Here is a 16,814-nt window from a genome sequence, read left to right as displayed (position 1 = left end):
GACACGGAAGCCTGGCATGCTGTAGTTCATGGGGTTGCAAAGAGTTGGACAGGACTGAGCAACTGAACAATAACAACAAGAAATAATGGATGTTGACTAAACTTATTGCAGTAATCATTTCATGACATAGTAAGTCAAACCATTATGCTGTAGACCTTGTAGGCATTCAGTGCTGGGTGTCCACTATATCTCAATAAAACCAGCAGGAATAAACATCTCTAATTGTGATTTAAAAGGCTCTGTCAGCTGTTACAAATGGGGGTGGTATTTCAGGAGTGGTACATGTAGTGGTGAGACACGGTGGTGGGAGGAAGGGGCCCTTCTCATGTCTATCTAGTTAATCATTCAGGCAAAGCCAGGACCAAAGCCCCCCAACAGAGAGAAAACTGCTGCCTCTTCCAAGACATTCAAAAACTGGAAACTGTGGTCAGTCCCACTGTCTTCCTTCTGCTCCTTAAAGTAATTAATCTCATTTCCAGTAATTCTCTCTCCTTTCAGCGTCAACACAGTCACACTTCTTGTAGTATTCCATTTCATCTTTCTGGTGCTACGTCTTCATGGCTGATCCCTTCACAGAAGCACTAGCATTTAACTTCTACGAAATTTAATGAATGATGAATATTATTTATTAATATTCAGGCTATCATTGGCAGTGGAAATCTTTGGAGATGGGATTATGGACATTTTTTACATTTCCTTCTTTTGATTAATTTTTATTCTCTAACTTTTCCTCCAAGGCCTTGTCTGTATTTTCTAGTTGAGTGATTTTTTTTTAAGGTTATGTGTTTGTGTGTTAGTCACTAAGTTGTATCTGACTCTTTTCAACCCCATAGACTGTAATCTGCCAGGCTACTCTGTCTATGGAATTCTCCAGGCAAGAATACTAGAGTAGGTAGCTATTCCCTTCTCCAGGGGATCTTCCTGACCCAGGGATAGAACCCAGGTCTCCTGCATTGCAGGCAGATTCTTTACCATCTGATCTACCAGGGAAGCCCTTTTTTTTTTTTTTTTAAGGTTTAATGAGCTTTATTTTGGTGGTATTCAAAGTGAGATTCTACTGAGGGTTAACCTACAAAATTTGTGTTCATCTCATAGAATTCAATGTTTTAAGCTCTGGTGAACTTTCATCTTAATGAATTCACGATTCATTTCACAAACATATATATTGACTATACGCACACACACAGATTTCATATACATGTCTTCTGTGTATGAGGCTATACCTTGGGACTTTTTTACTACATAGTAAGGCTGCCGCATCACCAGGCTTGCCTCTCAGGTAACACTACTTCAGAGCATCAATCAAGAATATCCTGGGCACGGTACCAGGAGCTCCACAACTTTAATGACAAAGCACCAGGGAGTCTGAGCAGTGAATAACCAAACAGGAAGAGACCTGGGCTCCTTGCCCACCTCCATAAATCATCTGCTGACTCGGAGACCGACATGCAGCAAATGAGTTTTCAAGTGCCCATGCCTCAGTTTACCCACCTGTAAAAGGCATAATGTATTCCTCAAAGGGATATAAAGAGAACCAGTGAGGTAATGTCTAAGCCTCTGGAACTCCTTGGCAGAAAGGCGCTATATAATTACTATTTGGTATTTAAGTTGCCCTTCATGTGTGCCAAGTAGTTTATGATCGTTCCTTGCAAGTTACTCCCAGCTACTCTGAAGCTGTCTTCATGTCTACTTCCACTGAAAGGATGAAGAAACTGAACTGGAGAGCAGTGTAGGGATCTGCCTAGGGTCACTAAGATGGCACTGAGATCTCAGAAGAGGACCTTTCAAGTCCTCTCGCTCCCTCAACCATAACTGAATCCACAGCTTCCACACAAACTATACCTACAGATGAATTCCCCATTACGCTGCTCTGAAACAGCCCTCATGGAGCAAACAACACTGTAACTTGTTTTTGTAGAATAGAGTGAATGGTGAGGAGGTGAAACAGAAACCAAAGCTCTAGAATTAGTAACCTAGACTTCACAATCACTCTTTTTTTTTTTTAACACATCTATATTTCTCTTCACTTCCGGTGTAACAGTGTTTCAGGACCTTCATAATCTCTCTGAAGGACTCATGTTTTCCTATGAATAATTTTCAGGGCCAGCCCTAAGAAGGCATAGAGTCCAGGTTAAATCACTCTGAGCTTTGCCTAGCAAAATACATGCTAGCATTGTCACACAAGTTGTAGCTCATGAGAATTAACGTCAAGAAGGTAAGGGACGAGAAGATGCATGTCACACAAGGTATATATAGCGTGCGAGGGTTCCTGGAAAGGCGGAAAGTGCCAGCTTGCGTGAGTGTCAGCTGACCTCTTCCCCACCAGCCACTTTGATGAGAGTTGCACAGAGCTGACATTGGAGGCCCTTCATCCACTTTGCCTACAGAGAGTTCTTCCCAAGAGTGTGAACCCAGCTCTCTTAAACCATGCCCCTCTAGTCCTCACATCTGTTTTCTCCCCTGCTTCATTTAATGACTGATTCACCATCTTTTGGTAAATGAAGTATCTTCTGGTTCTGAATGCTATACTCTCACTAAAATGACAGAAAATGGGTGGATACAACATCTAAGAAGTGCTGCTCTGGTTGTTCAATGAGCAGCAGTCAGATGACCTCAGAGAGTCAAGTGCAATGGCGGAGCTTGTTACCATAAATTTGGATAGAAAGTTACAAAGCACCATAAGGGCCTGACCATGAGGAAACAGGGAAGTTGAAGGTTGAGTTTTGTCTCCCTAAATACCCCTTTCCTCTGTCTTCGCCCCTTCTGTCTGCAGGAACATTTCTTCCCACCACCCCTCCCTTCACTGGCCCTGGACTTTTCAGAGCACCCCTCTTTCCCTCATCCATCATCCATGGAAGTCCTGGGTCCCACTCCCTTAAGCGCGCTACTCCACTAGTTTGATCACGGCCGCCTGAAAGTCTCAGCCCAAAGAATGGCTGGGAGTGTGGCTCCCCAGCCCCCAGAGCAGCTGGACTCTCCACAGGGTGCCTCTCACACCACACCAAACGGGCAGCCAGTGGCCACAACTGCTGACATTTTAGGAACAAAAACTGGATCTACCCCGAACAGGTTCTCACTGAAAGAACTACAGAAGAACAGACATCAAGAAAACTAAATCCAGAAGGAAGGACCCACGTGTAGGAAGGAATGGTGAGCAAATAAACTGATAAACATACAGGCAAATATGAAATAAACAGTTTCAGTACTGAAGATGACTAATTCAGGAAGCATAAAACAAAGATAAAAATATCAGACAACAACATGAGAAGAGACGGAATCAAACTTACAGTTACCAAAGGGAAAGGGACGAGTCTGGGATTAACCTGTGCACACTACTACACATATAAAATAGATTAAACAACAAGGACCTACTGGATAGCAGAGGGAACTATACTCAGTATCTTGCAATAATGTATAATGGAAAAGGATCTGAGAAAGAATATATACATCACGTGACAGATATATTAGATATAGAATATAGTTTTATATAGATATATATTATCTATTATGATATATTTCTATATAGATATGTAATAGATATAGATATATAATAGGTATCGATATATATAATATAGATCTGTGTATAACAGATATATAGATAGATCAATATTTATTCTTTTTCAGATTCCTTTCCATTATAGGTTATTGAAAGACATAGTTCCCTGTGCTATACAGTCAGTCCTTGCTGTTTAATCTATTTTATATATAATAGTGTGCACAAGCTAATCCCAAACTCCTAATTTATCCCTTCCCCTTCCCCTTTGGTAACCATAAGTTTGATTCTATCTCTCCCCCAGGAGCTCAGATGGTAAAGAATCTGCTTGCAATGCAGGAGATCTAGGTTCAGTCCCTGGGTCAGGAAGATCCCCTGGAGAAGGGAATGGCAACCCACTCCAGTATTCTTGCCTGGAGAATTCCATGGACAGAGGAGCCTGGCGGGCTACAGTCCTAATACTTCACTTTACTGATTCACTTTGCTGTACAGCAGAAACTGATAAAGCAACAATATTCCAATAAAAATTATCTTTAAAAAAAAAAAGTATAGTAAGGTTCTTCTATTATCTGACGTGGACAGAGATTATAATGAATTTCACTGAGACAAATAGATACATTAAAATAGTAATAATGATAATTAAAAGAAAATCAGAAATTGAATGATAATTTGCTAACCAGGAGAGGAAAGAGTCAGCACGTATCTAGAACAAAACTCTATGAGAGCTACTCTATAAAAGGGAAATATTGGCAAAGGGGGTAAATATGGAAATATAAAACCCAAAACTTCACACCATGAGACTGCAGAATCCTACATCAGACCTGACATCAGGAATCCACACTGCTAGGGCTGACCTGCAGCAAAACTGCAACACTTAAACTTGGCGATGACTGCCTTCAAGGCCAGCAAAGGCCCGGCCTGCCCACCTGACTCTGTGTTTACGTTTAGTACAAGGACTTGGTTGATCATTCTCCCTTCATCTTCCCAAGCCTCCTGCCAATAAAGGATTCGAGATGACTTATTTTTTATCTTAATGTAAGTTTAAATCTGAGTTACCTTTCTTAGAGGAGTCTGGACATAAGCCATACTCCTGAATTTTAATGAAGTACTTTTGTCTGCAAGCAGAGTCCCACCACCAAAGCACAGCAGCAGAGAAATTTCGAGAGGAACAGGGAGCTCTTCCTTTGCAATTAATACTTAAGCACCACATCCCAAATACAGTCTTCTGCATATGACCTTGAATTAATACTGCTGATTTATGTACTTTTTATGCACTGGCTTAATTTCCAAGAGTTTCTCGAAAGAGTGAGCAATTATTTTCCACGTTTGCCTAAATAAAAACTTCAGAGATTTTATATGAAGACTAAAGACAGGTCTATGACAAGACTATGATGTTAGCTGACATTATAAAAGTATCCTATAGCATGCTAGGTAGGAACAAGCATGAATATGAAGAGCAACATGACGAATCTTTTTTTCTCTGTCATTCTCAAGTATTCCCTATCTTCCTCTGGTCCAGCCCTTCCTGAAGCAAATGCTATAGTATAAACAAAATAGAAGTAGTTCAGTGATCTATTGGAAATTCTTTCTCTCAGGAAGGAAAATTTATTTTTTATAAAATAAAGCAAAAAAAATATTTTTTCTCTCTCTTAAGTATTTAGCACTGTTTTAAGAATGAATGACTTCTGACTTCCAGTGAGATTATAAGCTGGTGACACACTGGGTCCAATCGGTGTGTTTTGAGAGCACATAGAGCTTGAAAACCTGCCAGGCTGCTTGCTATATTTAGTGAGAAGTAAATATATCAATGGGAACTGTGTCTGTGGACAGGGAGCTCTACCTGGGAAAGCCATGCTGCTTGTGAACACGCGTCCCATACAGTGAGAAAGCACATTCAGAACTAAGAAGCCAGGGGAGAGTGCAAAGGAGGGACACGAGCATGTTTTAACGGCTGCGATAATTTGCCATGAAAGGATGTGAAGGCCTGGCTCCTTGCTGCAGCATGCCATGTGCTGCTGAATTCAATTACTGCCCTGCAGTCTGCGAGCGAAGGAATGTGTAAACAGGCCATATAGCCTTGCATCAGTTCCACAGAATATTGCACAACACAGAATGCCTCTCGATGTGTCATTTCCTTCTTGGCCATCTTCCCAGCTCCTGACAGTCAGTCAACAGCAAAAAAAAAAAAAAAGTACTGCAAGAGATTTAAAACTGCTCCTCTCAAGAGTACATTCCACCAACCACCAGACTTGACTTCCACCAGCGCTTCTGACTCCCTCACCATCCTCCTTAAGGAAAAGGGGAAAGGGAACAGTTTTTTTAAACGGTGATTATTCTCTTAAGTCAAAGGTGGTCAATGATGGTTTGGATCTTAGTGACCAAAAGATACATATTTATGACCATCAAACTGCTGCTTGTGGTTGCTGCCTTGTAAATATCAAAACGTGGCATGGACCCCTCACTGCCACTCCTTGGGCACTTCAGAGTCAGGGAAGAACCACAGGAAGTCTCAAGTCAAGAAGTGGAGGGCGTTTTCGCAGTGGAGGGCATCATGCAACGTGAAGTCAGTCAGACACAGAAAGAAAGATACTATGTGCTATCATTTATATGTGGAATCTAAAAAATACAACAGACTAGTGAATAAAACAAAAAAGAAGCAGACTCACAGATACACAAAGCAAACTAGTGGTTACCAGTGGGAAGAAGGAAGCGGGGAGGGGCCATGCAGGGTAAGGGGGGAATAAAAGGGGTTATTATGGGACAATAAAAAACTATGTGTAGGGACCACCCTGGTGGTCCAGTGGTTAAGACTTCACCTTCCAATGCAGGGGGTGTGTGTTCAATCCCTGGTTGGGGATCTAAGATCCCATATGCCTGGTGGCCAAAATATCAAAGCATAAAACAGAAGTAATAGTGTAACAAATACAACAAAGACTTTAAAAAGTGGTCCACATTAAAAAAAAAAGTCTTTAAAAAACATCATGTATGTGAAACATTTGAAAATCATAAAGCCCTATAGAATTTAAAGAATCTTTCATTCAATAAAAAAATTGTTTTCGCATTTAAAAAATGTTAAGGGTTTGTTTTTTTTTTAACTAACACTTCCAACCAGAGACTAAAATTCAGGCCTGTGGCATCAGGGATGTGGTACGAGGCTTATCAAGCATTTCTCAAATTGTCTATACAAACAGCAAGAATGTGAACATACAAACTGTGTCCAGACAAATCAAACAGCTTTAAAACAATTTTGCTGTCCCTTCATCCAACACACTTCACATGTTTCCCGTCCTTTTTCACATCTGACCAAGCTCTATATCAGCATCCACCACTGATAAATAAGCAAAGATCATGGGCCAGGCACCATTAAAAGTCTGTTCCTACACTCAACCAGGGTGAAGAGCAGTGGAGGATAAAAGCCAGCTGCCACTGACGCCATCTGCAAAGAGGAATAGTGAATGCCAAGACCATGATTCTTGCCACCCTTTCTGGGGCTGGAGAACTGGAGAGGGCGACTGGCCTGGTGGTCCAGTGGTTAAGACTTCACCGTCCAATGCAGAGGGTATGCTTTTGACCCCCCATCAGGGAAGTAAGAGCCCACATGCTGCAGGGTATGGACAAAAATTAAACAAATAAATGAAAGATATATTTTAAACTGAACATTCACTGGAAGGACTGATGCTGAAGCTGAAACTCCAATACTTCAGTCACCTGATATGAACAGCAGACTCTTTAGAAAAGACCCTGATGCTTGGAAACACTGACAGGAGAAGGAGAAGAGGGCAACAGAGGATGAGATGGTTGGATGGCATCACTGACTCAACGGACATGAGCTTGAACAAAATCTGGAAGATGGTGAAGGACAGGGAAACCTGGCATGCTGCAGTCCACAGGGTCGCAAAGAGTCGGACACAACTGAGCAACTAAAGAACAGTGAACAACAACAGTATTTTAAACTTGAACAAAAAGAGTCTTTATGGAAATTTTTAATATTCATTAAAAACAAATTTTTTTAAAAGAACTGGGTGGAACAGCATGGGAGAAAAATGAGATGCTTCAGGGCCCAGATCACTGTTTTATTTAAGTCTGTCTTAAATGTTCAGTTTATAAGGTAAAACCTCTGAAAACAGAATAATAATAATAAAATGTTCTCTAAAGAATTAAAAATGTGCAATGAACTGGGCACAGGTGACAAGAAGCAAGCAGGAAAAGAAAACAGTTTCGCTGCAGGACATAAGCCTGACAAGTTGGTGAAGCAGAGCGCTGAGACAGCCCTGAAACACACAGGACATCCTGCACACCCAGAGAGGTTCTCCATCCCCTAAGCACTAGCCCTGCTGAAGTCATAAAAGGAGTTAAGCAGAGCAGTGCTGCAGCCATGCACTCCAAGCCTGCAGGAAAGGAGCCAGATCGTGGGAAAGAAAAGGCAGGGCTTTCCCCTTCTCCCCAGCTCAGGACGGGTAGGTGGCCAGCACTGACCAAAAGTGTCCCAGTAGCAAAGATACAGATGATGGCTTTGGTCTCTCCTGGAGGGTAACTATGATTTACTTCCCTGGGGCATAGCACATGGAAGCTCTTAGAAACCCATTCATGTGCATTAGGAATCAGATTTGCAGGTGTACTGGCAAGGGAGAATTTGTTAAGCTGAGTGATAGAGAGCATAAAACCACCAGGCTTGTTCATCTGAGGATCCATAGACCACCTGACCTGCCTCTTGAGAAATCTGTATGCAGGTCAGGAAGCAAGTTAGAACTGGACATGGAACAACAGACTGGTTCCAAATAGGAAAAGGAGTACGTCAAGGCTGTATATTGTCACCCTGCTTATTTAACTTCTATGCAGAGTACATCATGAGAAATGCTGGACTGGAATAAACACAAGCTGGAATCAAGATTGCCAGGAGAAATCTCAATAACCTCAGATATGCAGATGACACCACCCTTATGGCAGAAAGTGAAGAGGAACTAAAAAGCCTCTTGATGAAAGTGAAAGAGGAGAGTGAAAAAGTTGGCTTAAAGCTCAACATTCAGAAAACGAAGATCGTGGCATCCGGTCCCATCACTTCATGGGAAATAGATGGGGAAAGAGTGGAAACAGTGTCAGACTTTATTTTGGGGGGCTCCAAAATCACTGCAGATGGTGGCTGCAGCCATGAAATTAAAAGACGCTTACTCCTTGGAAGAAAAGTTATGACCAACCTAGATAGCATATTCAAAAGCAGAGACATTCCTTTGCCGACTAAGGTCCGTCTAATCAAGGCTATGGTTTTTCCTGTGGTCGTGTATGGATGTGAGAGTTGGACTATGAAGAAAGCTGAGCGCTGAAGGATTGATGCTTTTGAACTGTGGTGTTGGAGAAGACTCTTGAGAGTCCCTTGGACTGCAAGGAGATTCAACCAGTCCATTCTGAAGGAGATCAGCCCTGGGATTTCTTTGGAAGGAATGATGCTAAAGCTGAAGCTCCAGTACTTTGGCCACCTCATGCAAAGAGTTGACTCATTGGAAAAGACTCTGATGCTGGGAGGGATTGGGGGCAGGAGGAGAAGGGGACGACAGAGGATGAGATGGCTGGATGGCATCACTGACTCAATGGATGTGAGTCTGAGTGAACTCTGGGAGTTGGTGATGGACAGGGAGGCCTGGTGTGCTGTGATTCATGGGGTCACAAAGAGTCGGACACGACTGAGCGACTGAACTGAACTGAAGATACTTTGGCTACAGATTTGCCCAGCTGCCAAGCAAGGCAAATAACCTCTTTATGTTCAAATATCTAATATTCTTCTCCCATAAGAGGACTGATCTGACTTGACTTGCTGTTGACCTGCTGATACCAAGCGCCACAAGGTATCACCCACCCCTCATTCATCTGGTAATTACCAAACTGGTTTAATTCAGAGTGAAGCTACTAGCACTGGAAATTGGAGTGACCTTGAAGAACTTCAGATGTCTTCCAGAATAAAAAGTCAGAAGACTTTTCAGGAAATGGTACCTCAAAAAATCATTTCTCCTGTGGCAGCAATGATATTTCCGATATAAGCACTTATGGAAGTAGGTGACATTGGTGATCCAGTGAGCCACCATCCCCATCATTCATCTTGCAAGATTTTTTTCCCCTCAAGCCCAGGCTGCACATGTATCTTGTTTTAACCAATAGAATATGTAAGAAGTGACTCTACTCCAATTCTGAGCCTTAAGAAGCCTTAGAAAGCCCTGAAAGTTCCCACTTTTGCACCCAAAGGAACCCTGAGCTGCTACGTAAGAAGTCAGACTCCGATAGAAAAGGCCACATGGAGAAGGTGAGGCTCTGGAACTATAGGAGAGAGAGAAAGGCCCAGTTGTCGCCTCCTTCCTGCTGAGTGTAACCTTCCAGTCACCCCATGAAGGGACCAGACGAGGGCCTAAGACCATCAGGATGTTCCAGCACCAGCTGCCATCTTACTGCAAGAAAGACCATAGACAACCCATCCAGATGAACCCCAGTCAACCCACAGAGTTGTGAGAAATAATAAACTGGTGGCTATTTCTTTCTTTTCTTTCTTTCTTTTTTTTTTTTTTTTTTACTTTTTTCTGCACCAGGAAGCTTTCGGGATCTTGGTTCCTTGACCAGGGATCAGACTTGGGCTTCCTGCAGTAGAGGCACAGAGGGCTAACCACTGGACCACCAGGGAATTCCCTGGTGGCTATTTTAAGCCACTGTGTTTGGGGATGGCTTGTTATTTAGCAATAGATACCTGACGGAGCAGCAAGAGAACAGAAAGACTTCCGACTGTGCAGGGTGATTTACTTGTTCCATCCTCTGCACAGCCAATAATACCTTCCATCACTCTTCCTCCTTAACTCAGAACCGCAACAGTAGAATATGACACCACTGAGCAAGATTTCACCTTCCTGGACAAGTTCTTTCAAAAGGACTGCAGTTGGAAGCGACTGCATGCATGGAACAAAAGATCCTAATAGAAGCTGATGTTTGAATGAGTTGGGCATCCAAACGCATTACTGGAGCGGCTGCTGCTCCACTGACTTCTGCTGGTGAACATACGGCAGTACCTCTTCAGAGCTAACTTGCCAACAGAAGGTCAAAATGCCTTGCCTAAACACAAGGCTGACAAATTTGGGATCTTAAGTATGATGTCATGTCTTAAACTGATAAGCCGGCAGAGAAAATAAATGGCATTTTGTAAAGATGTGTACCGTTCTCATGTTTACGCTACTTAAGATGAAGGTTCTAATAAGTCATCGGCTGTGTTCCTTTAAAGGGAAGTTTTATAACTGAGATGAATCACAACTGCAAAAGATCAAAGTTAAAAAACATCAATGATGCCATGGGGTACTTTTTAATCTTGTAATGAGTGATGATCATGCGCTCTTATGAAGTTCGTCCAACTGCCAGCCCCAGATGTGTATATTAAGAGGAGGAGTTGTTTGTGATGTGACAGTACCCGTTCAGCTGCCAGAGACAGAAAACATAGAAGGATGAAACCTTTCTGATTTTTTGAGTGAAAAGCAAGCCTTGGCAGATGGGCTGATAAGTGGGGCCTCCGAGGGCGGCATCAGTGCCCTCGCATCCTCTCTTGGACTTTGCTGCGAACAAGCTGTTTATCATCAGTTCTGCCCAGCTGTCCCCAGGCAGCATGAATACCTGCTCCAGCACAATTTATAACACTTATTAGTGTCATTTACTAATAAGCAGAAATTAGTAAAGCCATCTGCAAGAAAAAAAAAATTACCCGAGAGAACAGAAGCTAGATGGTATCTATTTCCTGGAAGTGTACTCTAAGCAAAAACTACAGCAAACTTCTGACGCTGAAACTGATGTAATAATAGCTCATGCTTACTGAGCACTTACTGCCCGACAGTCCCTGGGCTGTGCATTTTAGATACACGACATCACTTAACATCTTTGCAGCAATGGATGAGGAAGATACTATTATTAGTCTTCTCACTTTATTATTAATTATTTTTCTCACTTTAACAGAGGAGGAAACTGAGGCCAAGAGAACTTAGGTAACTTGCCTATCACCACACAACTGGTGAATGGCGGCATCCCAGGCTTTCAATCCAGACAGCCTGATGCAAAAGCCCACACCCTTAATCACTGTCCTGTTGCTGAGTAAAGACCCAACCAGTTAACCTGGAACCTGTCCTTGTACAAACAGCTCATCTGCCCAAAGTAGTCTTTTCAACTTATACTGTATCTTCTAAAGAAGGAGTGAAATTCCATTAACAGGACCAAGAGAGCAAAAATACTCAATCCCTTCAAACTTTCGCAGTAAGAAACAGACGTACAGTCTTTCAATGACAACCATTACTTACAGAATTAAAATTTTGTGGGAGAAGATGCTAAAACAATTGAATTCACTGTCTTTTGTTTTTTCTCCCCTCAGGAAAGCCTTTTCCTAAAGCTCTTCTCTGTTAACGGTTGAGAAAATAAGCCACTTTGAAGTCTAGAGCAGTGGTTGGCGAACCACAACTTGTGTGCCAAATCTGACCACCCCCAACCTATTTTTGTAAATAAAGTTTTATTGATATGCAGCCACTACCATCTGTTTATGTATTGTTGAAGGCTGCTTCTGAGCTACATTGGTAGAGTTAAGTCCCTGTGGCAGATATCATAGGACCCAGAGAGTTGAAATCATTTTCTATCCGGCATGTTACAAAAAAAAGTCTGCCAACTCATGTTCTAGAGGAGTCTTCATTTAACATTATACACACACCTATCAATTAAAAGCCTTCAACTCACAGTTGAAGGAAATTTAAAATCTTGGGCATTTTCCACACCTGGGAGTCTCAAAACTAAAGAACAATATTGAGAAGAGGGTTTTACTTACAAAACATTCAATGCTCAGACAGCCAAGAGCAGGGCAGAAGGAAATAACCCCGGACCGAGAATACAGGCTGTAGGATTAAAACGTTACTGATACCAGACACAGCCAGACACTGAGTTTGGCCAGTCACCTTGTGATGTCAGAGAAACGACATCGCATCTCCACAGATATTTTTGGTTTGTGAGCAGATCAAGAGCAGTGGTCCGCCACCCGATTTCTATATCTGCTTCTCCCCAGCACCTTCAGCAGCATCAAAAGCCTAAACTCAGGTCACATGCATACTAGCTGCTCTATCCCTAACTCTCACTGCTTTCAGAGCAGTTCTCTGTCCTTTTTTTTTTTTTTTTACTTTATTTTAATTTACAATACTAGTTCTCTGTCTTTACAGGGACTGAGCCTAGCAACTGTTCATTCTGCCAATGGCCTCCTGGGAATGAGGTGATACTACCCTTGATTGAAAGAGAAGTGACTCTCCCAAAGCTATTCTACCTCCTTCTTTTTGTCACCACTTTCAGAATGAGGCAGCACCCACCTTCCCCTGCTTCCTCTCCCAACCATCAAGTCTGAGCATCAGCTTGTGAGCATCTGGAGATATACACAGAGAGAGAGACATACACACACACACAATGATGGTTTTTCCAAGAACTGAGAAAAGCAGCTGAGATCAGCAGGAAACATCTTTACAAGATAAGTATTAGTCGTGTTAAACATGAAAAGACTACCATCCTGCTTGGTGCATTATTAAGAGGGATGTCCCTGCCTTTTCAGGAACTCGGGGGCTAATCAGAGAAAATGTTAGATGTCTTCCATCCTAAACCATCGTTCCAGATGGAGAGTGGTCCAGAAAAGTCAGGCAAAAATCCGAAATCAGGCCAGATAGCCCTAGGCTGATCCACTCACCTGCACTGCGTGACTGCTGACCCTGAGGACCAGAGACGGGGCAGCCAGAGATGTGTGTGTGGCCACCGCCTAACAGGACACTCCTAACCTGAGCAGACAGAGCCAGCGCTCTCATTGCTGAGAAACCTAGAAGAACGCCATACACATGCAAGAAGGAGAAAAGAAGAACCTCAAAGACTGACTTTTCAGGCAGGAAACCTCCCTAGCTTGGCTGAGCAGTCAGCCTTCGTGAGAAGAGACCGTGCGAGAGGAGCGGAAGGCAACACGTCTTCCCATGGCTCAAGGACAGGCGGCCCCAGGGGCAGAAGGGAGGCAAAACTTCACCAGCCCTTTGCTCTCGATTTAGGAGCAGAAAAGCTATGCCATTGTCTTGGCAGGTGTATCATTATATAACAAAGATTTCTGCCAGCTGTCCCTCCACCACAAGCCAAATTAAACTCTCCGAACACAATGGCTACATCTCCAGTGGATTCACTCATCAAAGGCGGAGTTCTGTATGATGTTTCCATTGGCACGGAATTTTTAAGTTTGTTTATATCAAATAATCTTTAATCCTTAAACATATTTAAATTCGGCTCTGGTAAGTATGTTCAAATCAGTTTTAGGGGTGGAGGGGGGAGCAAACCTGTTTTAATTTAGATTTAAGAGGAAAATGCATATTAGCCCAAATGGATGATGGGCACTGCCTTCAAATGATGCTGGTTCAACCTTCCAGATGTCCCAGGAGACAGAAAAACCAAGGTGGATTTAAACCTGGCTTGACTCTATCTGCTAAAGAAACTATCTATGGCAATTACTAGAACATGAGCAAACAACAGTGTTGTAACAATCAAGCAAGTTATCATTTGCAAATAAATTCTTTGTAATTAAGCAGTGTGCTCTCTATAAAGGGAACTGAGTGGGCGAGTTAAAAAGTTAAAACACATTCTTAGACCATGGGAAACACACGCAAAAGCTTTTTGACTAAGCTCAGGATTTTGCAGTTTATTGTTTTCTTCCTCAGCTCTCGTGGGTCTGTTCTGCCTCATCTATTGTGTCCAGTGGATGAGCAGAATTTTTTTAGCAAAAAAACTTACAGTAACGGAAATTCACAAAGTTATGTTGGGCTTAGCAATTTTGAGGCAAAGGTGAAAAGTGTAATTTGATTTTCCACTAACTGTGAAGATCTAATTGCCCCTCGTAAAAACATATGCAGATAGCAAACTTGGCAAAGTAACTCTTCAGGTGAAAGTAGCACTAATTTATCTTGGATAAATTCCTCACAGGGTCTCCACAAATTCTATTCCCATTTCCAACAGGAAGGCAAGCACTTACTTCTGGGTTCCCGGGGTCCATCCACTGTGACTTTAATAGCTCTGTGATAGGTGGCTACTTGGGGAGGATTTGTGAAGACAGTTATGGTCAAGGTGAAACTCTTGCCTGCAGATAGAAAAGGGGAAATCCACAGTGAATATAAAAAGACAGTATTGATATAATGGCAGTAATAATGTCTACATTGCACTTAAGCATCTTGGAAGAAGTAACCAAACACGAACAAGGGTCAAGACTCCTTACTCTAATGAGAAACCCTCTGATGGCCACTTTAGGGAGTTACTAAGCTCATGAGCACTAAAATCCTCATCTTCATGGCAGTCTTGTACAGGGAGGCTCCAATTTCAAAAAAGAGTTGCTCAGTAGCAAGAGCTCTAATGCAAACAAAAACTCTGGACCACTTGAAGAGGGTTCTCTCTGCTTTCAGTTTTTCTACAACATCAGGAACACATCCAAGCAGACAATTTTAGAAGTCTTTATTTAGGATTAGGTCATGACCCCGTGAGAGAACAATACTAAATCACTGTTGATTATGCTATTGACTTCACATGGCTTTAGCATTTCATTTGCTTAACTGCACTACAATGAGAAGATGAAAGAGTAAGATTCTTATGGGAATCATTTTAACAGGAGCCAGTGTCTCCCGTCCTGGCCTTAATGTGCCTGTGGTATGATGATTTCATCATTACTGGAACAAAGTTTTTCTCCTCCCTGCCCACCCCTTCCCTAACATACCTCCTCATCTAAGAGCCATCTTAAAATGACTCCCTGACAGTAACTTACTTTTGGTAAATGTACATGACATCTCCCAGTGTAAATATGAATGCTTGCTTTCAGCAGAGGTTGTGCTTCACTGAAAAAGTACATTTGATGTTTCAAATTAATGAGCTAAAAAAAGGTGATGAAGTTGGGGTGGGGGGTTGGAAGGGCGAAGGATGGCAAAAATGATGGGGAAAAGTTTGGGTGCAGATCTGGCTGTTTGCTTTCTCCAGAAGAAGATACCAGACTCTGCTACCCAGACTCACTGACAGTTGTAATCAGTTAGATTTGCGACGGTTAGTCATGTCAGATAGTCAAAACTGCAAACTGTTACAAGACAGGAAAAGGTGGGCGTGAAGCAGTGACTCAATAAAACATTCAGCAATCTCAGGCCAGAGAATTCATTTAGCCTGCTCCTGGGACAGAGCTTTGAAAAGCTCCTTTCCTTTTGCCTTTTTTTTTTTGGTCAAAGACTGTTTTTCCCTTTACTGAAAGCAGAGGGTATGAAATCAAAACACAAATCTTAAACAATATGTAGCAACACAGAGTTTAATGCAATCTTTTCAAAGCTTAATATGGGACAGGTTGTAGAGGAGGCTTAATGTAGAACAGGCCTTTGGCTGTCAACTCCAGTGAATGGGTTTTCTTTTCAACCCAGACCATGTAAGTTCCTAAAATATGTTTAAGACACATATCATTTGTTGCTAGGCATATATAGTTTTAAGTCTCTTTGGCTACCCTGAGGCCAAGAAGGTACGGGGAGGGGCTGGGGGGGGGAGGGGGGAGGGGGGCGGGAGCAGCAGGGAAGAGAGAAAGGGAGGGGGAGGGAAATATGACGAAAATGAATATTGATTAGAAACCAGTGAAGTGCCAGTCACTTCATACACATTATCTCATTTAATCTTACCCACTCAGGTTTATCACCCTCATTTCACAAATAAGGAAACCGAAGCTCAGAGAATCTTACTAATTTAACCACACAACTAATAAGTGGAAAAAAATCAGGATCTGAAACCAAGTCTTCCAGACCCTAAAATTAATACTCTTCTTTTTGACTTTGTTAGAGAAGATTTTTAGAAACTAATAGGTAATTTATTGCTACGTGTCCCAAACAGCTCTATCAGACCAAGAAACAAATATAAATCTACTAATGAAGTATGTCAGCCAGAATGATGAAATCATCTATCTTTAAAGCGTCACTGATATTCTGTATTTTATCCATTATATATTGAATGTTATATGGATTTAAGAAATTTAATTATCTGGTTAGGGAACAAAGGATTTATTATAAACATTAAGACTAACCAGAAGAATAAGGCAGCCAGGAGTCTGAACTACTCACAGAAAACTGAAAGCCTACAGAAATGGAGATTAGAAAGTCAAATAGGAAGTCACTGGATCCAGATCAGGACCTTAAAACAATGGGAAGATCTGGAGGAGTGAATGGGCTGAACTCCTAGATTGAAAGTTAATTTGCATTAAACCATAATAAAAAAAAAAATCCATTCTGGGTTGGATCAATGGCCTGTG

At 42.0% G+C, this 16,814-nt stretch overlaps 1 protein-coding gene across 8 annotated transcripts in view; it reads right to left on the bottom strand.

The window, feature by feature from the left end:
• The window catches only part of RUNX2 (RUNX family transcription factor 2), a 253,326-nt gene that overhangs the window by 221,946 nt on the left and 14,566 nt on the right, over positions 1 to 16,814 (bottom strand). For all 8 annotated transcript variants that reach the window (XM_069562662.1, XM_069562665.1, XM_069562663.1 and 5 more), the window contains exon 3: positions 14,529 to 14,633. In XM_069562662.1, coding sequence (XP_069418763.1) covers positions 14,529 to 14,633 — 105 coding nt within the window. The remainder of the gene's footprint in view (positions 1 to 14,528; positions 14,634 to 16,814) is intronic.

Source organism: Ovis canadensis, chromosome 20, assembly GCF_042477335.2.
Source record: "Ovis canadensis isolate MfBH-ARS-UI-01 breed Bighorn chromosome 20, ARS-UI_OviCan_v2, whole genome shotgun sequence".
NCBI classification, from domain to species: domain Eukaryota; kingdom Metazoa; phylum Chordata; class Mammalia; order Artiodactyla; family Bovidae; genus Ovis; species Ovis canadensis.
This window is presented reverse-complemented; position numbering and strand designations above follow the sequence as displayed.